The 8,136-nt window shown below is 37.9% G+C and overlaps 1 protein-coding gene across 2 annotated transcripts; it reads left to right on the plus strand.

Annotated features, from left to right (window-relative positions):
* The first annotated feature begins 1,768 nt into the window (after positions 1–1,768).
* On the plus strand, positions 1,769–6,121 carry LOC120416398 (ankyrin-1-like). 2 transcript variants are annotated; one of them, XM_039578143.2, is made up of 2 exons: positions 1,769–1,918; positions 2,044–6,121. In XM_039578143.2, exon 2 carries the CDS (start codon positions 2,049–2,051, stop codon positions 5,961–5,963), a length of 3,915 nt encoding a protein of 1,304 aa, XP_039434077.1. In that variant the 5' UTR covers positions 1,769–1,918; positions 2,044–2,048; the 3' UTR covers positions 5,964–6,121. The 2 variants fall into 2 exon arrangements, with proteins under 2 accessions (XP_039434077.1, XP_039434078.1); XM_039578144.1 differs by having other exon boundaries at positions 1,772–1,918; positions 2,035–6,121.
* Positions 6,122–8,136: the final 2,015 nt, after the last annotated feature.

Below are 8,136 nucleotides of genomic sequence, written 5' to 3' on the forward strand. Positions count from 1 at the left end.
AAATTTCCAGAATGGGCAAAAAATCTTTGACCGAGTTATGAATTTTTGAATCAATACAGATTTTTTCAAAAAATCGAAATATTGGTCGCAAAAATTTTTCAACTTCATTTTTCGATGTAAAATTGAATTTGCAATCAAAAAGTACTTAAGTGAAATTTTGATAAAGTGCACCGTTTTCAAGTTATAACCATTTTTAGGTAACTTTTTTGAAAATAGTCGCAGTTTTTCATTTTTTTTAAATTAGTGCCCATGTTTGCCCACTTCTGAAAAAAATATTTTTGAAAAGCTGAGAAAATTCTCTATATTTTGCTTTATTGAACTTTGTTGATACGACCCATAGTTGCTGAGATATTGCGATGCAAAGGTTAAAAAACAGGAAAATTGATGTTTTCTAAGTCTTACCTAAACAACCCACAATTTTCTAATGTCGATATCTCAGCAACTATAAATCCGATTCACAATGTTAAAATATGAAACATTCGTGAAATTTTCCGATCTTTTCGAAAACAATATTTTCAAAAATTTAAAATCAAGACTAACATTTCAAACGGGCCAAACATTCAATATTACGCCCTTTTGAAATGTTAGTCTTGATTTTAAATTTTTGAAATTATTTTTGTCGAAGAGATCGGAAAATTTTACGAATGTTTCATGTTTTAACATTGTGAATCGGATTTATAGTTGCTGAGATATCGACATTAGAAAATTGTGGATTGTTTAGGTAAGACTTAGAAAACATCAATTTTCCTTTTTTTTAACCTTTGCATCGCAATATCTCAGCAACTATGGGTCGTATCAACAAAGTTCAATAAAGCAAAATATAGAGAATTTTCTCAGCTTTTCAAAAATATTTTTTTCAGAAGTGGGCAAACATGGGCACTAATTTAAAAAAATTAAAAACTGCGACTATTTTCAAAAAAGTTACCTAAAAATTGTTATAACTTGAAAACGGTGCACTTTATCAAAATTTTACTAAAGTACTTTTTGATTGCAAATTCAATTTTACATCGAAAAATGAAGTTGAAAAATTTTTGCGACCAATATTTCGATTTTTTGAAAAAATCTGTATTGATTCAAAAATTCATAACTCGGTCAAAGATTTTTTGCCCATTCTGGAAATTTCTGAAAAGTTGGCATTTTATGTCCTCTAAAACATATCAAAAAATAAAAAAAATTAAAAATAGTGTTTTTTTGCAAATCAAGTTTTTGTGACAAAAAGTTAAATAAAAAATCACCAAAATTTTTTTTACGGTGTATCATTTTTTTTTAGTGTAGTCCATATCCATACCTACAACTTTGCCGAAGACACCAAATCGATCAAAAAATTCCTTCAAAAGATACAGATTTTTGAATTTTCACATATCATTTTTGTATGGACAGCTGCCAAATTTGTATGGAAAATTATATGGACAAACTAATGATGCAAAATGGCTTCTTTGGGCATACCGAAGGCACCAAAAAAGTTTCACCCGGATTAAAAAATACAAAAAAAATCGAATGACCGAAATCTCAGAGAATTGCTCAAATGCATGTTATCTTTAAAAATGTTAAATTAAAATATGATAAAATTGTACCTATTTAAAAAACTTTATTATAAACGTAAAAGGAACAAATTATATCTTGATAACTCATCAATAAAACAAAGTTAAATTTAATATATTAATCTGCCTTTTTCAAACAGACATCACTCCAAGCCCGAGAAAAGTCTATTGAACGATTGATAAGATAAGATAAAGAACTACAACTAAATTTTCCGCCTGGCCACTTTCTACCACGGCACAGCCAATAGTTTCTTTCAAACAACTGGATGATTCGCATCAACGTTAAACTAGGCGTGGATTTAATAAATCCGAACAAATTTTGGTTTATTGTGTGATTTTTCCAACTCATACACCGTTATTTGTCGTTCCCAATAAGTGTAAGTTTAGTGAAAATAATATGTCATGTCATGTCATTTTTCAATAATTATGTTGATTATAATTCACTTCAATACTAAAATTAAAAATACCCTTGTCATGGTTTTTTTTTGAACAGTGATCGCAGGAAAAATGAACAACGAGCAGCTTAATCAAAGTGTTCAGCTGATGAGTGCCGTACAGAAAAATGATCTTCAAGCGGTACAAGAACTTCTTACCGCTGGAGCAGACGTCAATTTTGTGAACACTACTCACAAAAACGAAACTCCTCTGCACGTTGCTGTCACTGCCAGCAATGCAAGGTTGGTTAAGTTGCTCCTTGCAAAAGGAGCAAACACTGAGGCAAGAAATTGTGACAGCAAAAAGCCCATGGATTTGTGCTCAATTTTGGGTGAAAAGGAGCAACAAGAGATTGAAGCCGTTTTCAACGAGCAGTTCTACAGGACGAAGCTGCTGACCATGGTGCTGTTTCGTTTGCTTCACGATGACCAGATCGAGGACTTCCACCTGGGAAGTAACTTGGGTGAGGTGGGCCTGTTTGACGACGTGGTGCTTAGAACCTGTAGCAACGGGCAATCTCGTGTATATCTTCTTCAGGCCAATCATCGGGAACCCACAAACTTCGTTAAATTAAGTGATTTCCACATATCGAAATATTTCGATACTTATTTGAAGATACGTTACATGTTCAAGCAGACCAGTGATCATGCAATATTTCAAGGAAATTACGAGGAAACAGAGTTGAAACTGATAATTTTCACTCCAGCTGTAGTGAATAATTGCGATCAAGTGCATTGTGAAAATATGAACTCCAAGGACATATTCTATAACAAATCGTCTGGCAAAACAATAAAAATCAAGTGTACATCGGATTTGCTAGAATTATTAATAGAAATCTCTAAAAAGTGGCATTCAAAAATAAAATTGTTCAACAAACCATCACATGATGAACATGCTAATATCGTTAAGGATTTCTTAGAAAAAGTGAGGATTTATTCAGAACAGGCCACGGAGGGAGAGCTAACAGGAATTGTTCAACGCGATATTAAAGCCAAAGATTATGAAAGTGAAGATTTAATTTTCTCTAGATTTCACGATTCAATAGTAAATTATTGGTGGAATCAATCCGGTAAAACGCCATTTGCAACTAAAAGTTGTCAACTGTTCAATTTAGCTGTGAATGAAGTTAAACTGGACGAGATTCAGGCGATTAGCTTCGGCAAGGTTGGGAAAAATTCATTGAAGTTTAATATCGATGCAACATTACATTCTAAATTGGTCACTTTTTTACAAGACATGAAGGAAAATCATCAATTTTTCCTAAACATATTCAGTAGCACACCAAAACTCAGCTGTATGAAACTCATTCAGTATATCGAATTGAATGGTTTTGATTTTAAGTTTGTTGTCATCGAGCGATGCGAAGAGAAGCACATCATTGATGTTCTGTCAAAAAGTCAACCAAAATGCTTGATTCTCGCGTTTCTTCCTCAACTAAACAACAGTGTTATAGATAAATTACGCCAAAATGTCAGCAAATTAATAATTATAACTCGTGAAGAGTACCAAAATGAATGCAACACACTAGTCGACGAAACAAAAGCTATATTTGATCTTGACTTTGAATGTCAGGAGCAAATTCTGAACAGTATTGTTACGTTCCAAAGCTCTGAAATACCTTTAAGGAAGCTTTTGAACTTGGGTGCTAACGCTATTTTGAACAGAACCAGCGATAAGTTTACACCCTTACACTGGGCGGCAGAGAAGGACTCGCCTGAGCTCATTCAATTACTCGTAGATAAAGCTAATATAGACTGTACTACCATGGATGACGGTCGGACTCCTCTGTGTCAGGCTGCCCTCTGCAAATCTACAAATGCAGTCAATATGCTACTGAACATGGGTGCTAATCCAAACTTAGGTACAACCAGCAATGGGTTTACACCGTTACACTGGGCAGCTCATAATGATTCTCCTGAGATCATCCAACTTCTCGTAAATAAAGGAGCTAACATTGACTGTAACACCACGGATGACGGTCGGACTCCTTTACACCAGGCAGCACGGTGCAATTCTGTAAATGCAGTCAAAATGTTACTGGACTTGGGCGCTAACGCTAACTTGGGTAAAACCAGCAATAACTTTACCCCATTACACTGGGCAGCCGAGCAGGACTCGCCTGAGATCATCCAACTACTCATAGATAAAGGTGCTAGCATTGACTGTACCACCACGGATAACGGTCGGACTCCTCTTAACCAGGCAGCCCTCTGCAAATCCACAAATGCAGTCAAAATGCTGTTGAATTTGGGCGCTAACGTTAACTTGGGTAAAACTAGCGACGGGTTTACGCCATTACACTGGGCGGCTTATAAGAACTCGCCTGAGATCATCCAAATACTCGTAAATAAAGGGGCAAACATTGACTGTACTACCACAGATGACGGCCGCACTCCTTTGTGTCAAGCTGCCTTCTGTAACTCCACAAATGCGATCAAAATGCTACTTGACCTGGGGGCTAATGCTAACTTGGGAGCAACTAGCGATGGGTTTACACCATTACACTGGGCGGCTTATAAGAACTCGCCCGAGATCATCCAACTACTCGTAAATAAAGGAGCTAACATTGATTGCACCACTACGAATGATGGTCGAACTCCTTTATACCAGGCAGCACGGTGCAATTCCACAAATGCAATCAAAATCCTACTGGGCTTGGGTGCTAACGTTCACATTTGTACAACTAGCAATGGGTTTACACCTCTTCACTGGGCGGCTCATAACAATTCGCCTGACATGATCCAACTACTCGTAGATGGAGGAGTTAACATTGACTGCACCACCACTGATGACGGTCGAACTCCTTTATACCAGGCAGCACGTAGCAAAGCCATAAATGCAGTCAAAATGCTACTAGACTTGGGTGCTAACGCTAAATTGAGTAAAACTAATAATGGGTTCACGCCATTACACTGGGCGGCAGAGAAAGACTCGCCTGAGATTATCCAACTACTCATAAATAAAGGAGCAAACATTGACTGCATTACCACGGATGACGGACGAACTCCTTTATGCCAGGCAACACGGCACAAATCCATAAATGCAGTCAAAATGCTACTGGATTTAGGCGCTAACGTTAATTTGTGTACAACTAGCAATGGATTTACCCCATTACACTGGGCAGCACAAGTGGACTCGCCTGAGGTCATCGAACTACTCATAGGTAAAGGAGCTAACATTGACTGCACCACTACGGATGACGGTCGGACACCTTTATATCAGGCTGCCCTCTGCATATCTACAAAAGCAGTCAGAATGCTACTGGACTTGGGTGCTAACCCTAATTTGGGTAAAACCAGCAATGGGTTCACGCCATTACACTGGGCGGCAGAGAAGGACTCGCCTGAGATCATCCAACTACTCATAGATAAAGGAGCTAACATTGACTGTATTACCACGGATAACGGTCGGACTCCTCTTTTCCAGGCAGCCCACTGCAAATCTACAAATGCAGTCAAAATGCTACTTGACTTGGGCGCCAACGCTAACTTGTGTACAACCACCAATGGGTTTTCTCCATTACACTGGGCAGCTCATAATGATTCACCTGAGATCATCCAACTACTCGTAGATAAAGGAGCTAAAATTGACTGTACCACTACGAATGATGGTCGAACTCCTTTATACCAGGCAGCACGGTGCAAATCCACAAATGCAGTTAAAGTGCTGCTGGACAGGGGTGCTAACGCTAACATGGGTAGAACCAGCGATGGCGTGACGCCATTACACTGGGCTGCACATAAGAACTCGCCTGAGATCATCCAACTACTCGTAAGTAAAGGAGCGAACATTAACTGCGTTACCACGGATGACGGTCGAACTCCTTTATACCAGGCCACGCGGAGCAAATCTGGGAATGCAATCAAAATGCTACAGGACTTAGGTGCTAATGCTAACTTGGGCAAAGCAAGGGGTTCACACCGTTCCACTGGGCGGCAGAAAATAGCTCGCACGAGCCTTTTCAATTACGCTAGCATTGACGCCTAATTTAAAGCTAACAAGTACTAGGTTGGAGGGTCAGACTCCTTTGTACGCAGCAAATGGGTCTACAAATTTAATCGAAATGCATTTAGCCATGCCTGTTCTACACAGAAAAAGAATCATGGCAATATTACATCTGGGAAGAGGTACATCTTTTATGTCAGTACTCAGAATTCCGAAACCGTGGTGTAGGGGTAAGCGTGGTTGCCTCTCACCCAGTCAGCCTGGGTTCGATCCCAGAAGGTCCCGGTGGCAAATTTTGAGACGAGATTTGTCTGATCACGCCTTCCGTCGGACAGGGAAGTAGATGTTGGCCCCGGTCTAACCTAGAGGTGTTAGGTCGTTAGCTCAGTCCAGGTGTAGGAGTCGTCTCCTTGGGTCCTGTCCCGGTGGAGTCGCTGGTAGGCAGTTGGACTTACAATCCAAAGGTCGTCAGTTCGAATCCCGGGGTGGATGGAAGCTAAGGTGTAAAAAGAGGTTTGCAATTGCCTCAACAATCAAGCAAAGCTGTAGAGCGAATAATTTGATTTTGATTTCAGAATTCCGAAAAAAACCTATTTTTCATCGAAAAAAACACTAAAAAAGTTTTAAGAATTCTCCCATTTTCCGTTACTCGACTGTAGAAAATTTTGGAACATGTCACTAATTGGGAAATTTAATGTACTTTTCAAATCTACATTGACCCAGAAGGGTCATTTTTTCATTTAGAACAAAATTATTCATTTTAAAATTTCGTGTTTTTTTCTGACTTTGCAGGGTTATTTTTTATAGTGTAACAATGTTCTACAAAGTTGTAGAGCAGACAATTACAAAAAAAAAATGATATATAGACATAAGGGGATTGAAAAACATCACGAGTTATTGCAATTTTACGAAAAAAAAGTTTTGAAAATGTTGGTCGTCGTTATTATGGCCGTTCATGGTCACCCGCGACAGACACTAAATTTGTAGAACATTGTTACACACTAAAAAATAACACTGCAAAGTTAGAAAAATCACGAATTTTTAAAATGAAAAATGTTGTTCTAAATAAAAAAATGACCCTTCTGGGTCAATAAAGATTGGAAAAGAACATTAAATTTCCCTTAAAATGACATGTTCCAAAAAAATTTACAGTCGAGTAACGGAAAATGAGAGAATTTTTAAAACTTTTTTAGTGTTTTTTTTCGATGAAAAATTCGTTTTTTTTGGAATTCTGAGTACGCCATCAAATCGGGCGTTTAATTTTACATAAAAGTCCCTTTGACACCAAATTTCTATCTCATCACCGTTTCAGGCTGCAAATGATTGAAAAACACCTCTTTTTTCGCATGTTCAAAAATGAAAGGGGTCGTACCGCCCCTCCGTCACGAGATATCAAAAAACGGACTTCGGATTCGTGATCAGGGACAAAAGTTACCCCTTAGGACAAAGTTTCACGCAAATCGAAGAGGGGTCGGGGGAACTTTTCCCGGTTTCGTGTGAGTTGGTAGAGAATTACCCAAATGATAAACCTGAAATTAAAATCAAATATATTAAGAAAGTTAACTCTAATCCTAGTGTTATCATTGCCTTAAATAGGTCTCCTTGAAGCGTTTCGTAACAATTAATTGACAAAAATATGGCCACTTACTGGTTTACGCAGTATAAACAATCCTGAATTATTTTTTTCCAAACTTAAAAGTTTGCCATATGTTTAAATATGTATTTTTTGAAATATTTTTTGGAGCTAGTTCTTAAATGAATGGTTGAAAATATCAACGTGTTTTTGTCTTTAAATAATGGTTTTCAGGAAGATTTTTAAAGTTATGTGTATAAGATGAAACGAAACGAAACTATTGGCACTACGCCCCCCGGGGCATGGCCTTCCTCTAACGTGGGATTTCTGCTCCAGCGCCTCTGACGAGACAGGAGAAACCGGGACCGACGTTTTACTTCACCATCCGATAGAAGCTCAGTGGATAAGGCGGGAATCGAACCCGCGTCTCATAGCATCATCGGGATCGGCAGCCGAAGCCGCTACCCCTGCGCCACGAGATATGAGGTGAAAAAAAAACCGTAAGTTTAGTTCGTTATTCACTTTATTTTTTTTTTTCGTAAGTTGATCAGCATAACCTATTATTTTTTTTAAGTCCGTTTATATTGTAATAAAAATTACTGAATAAGATAAACAATCTATAAATTTTGATGACACATACCT

This window comes from Culex pipiens, chromosome 1, assembly GCF_016801865.2.
Source record: "Culex pipiens pallens isolate TS chromosome 1, TS_CPP_V2, whole genome shotgun sequence".
Lineage (NCBI taxonomy): Eukaryota > Metazoa > Arthropoda > Insecta > Diptera > Culicidae > Culex > Culex pipiens.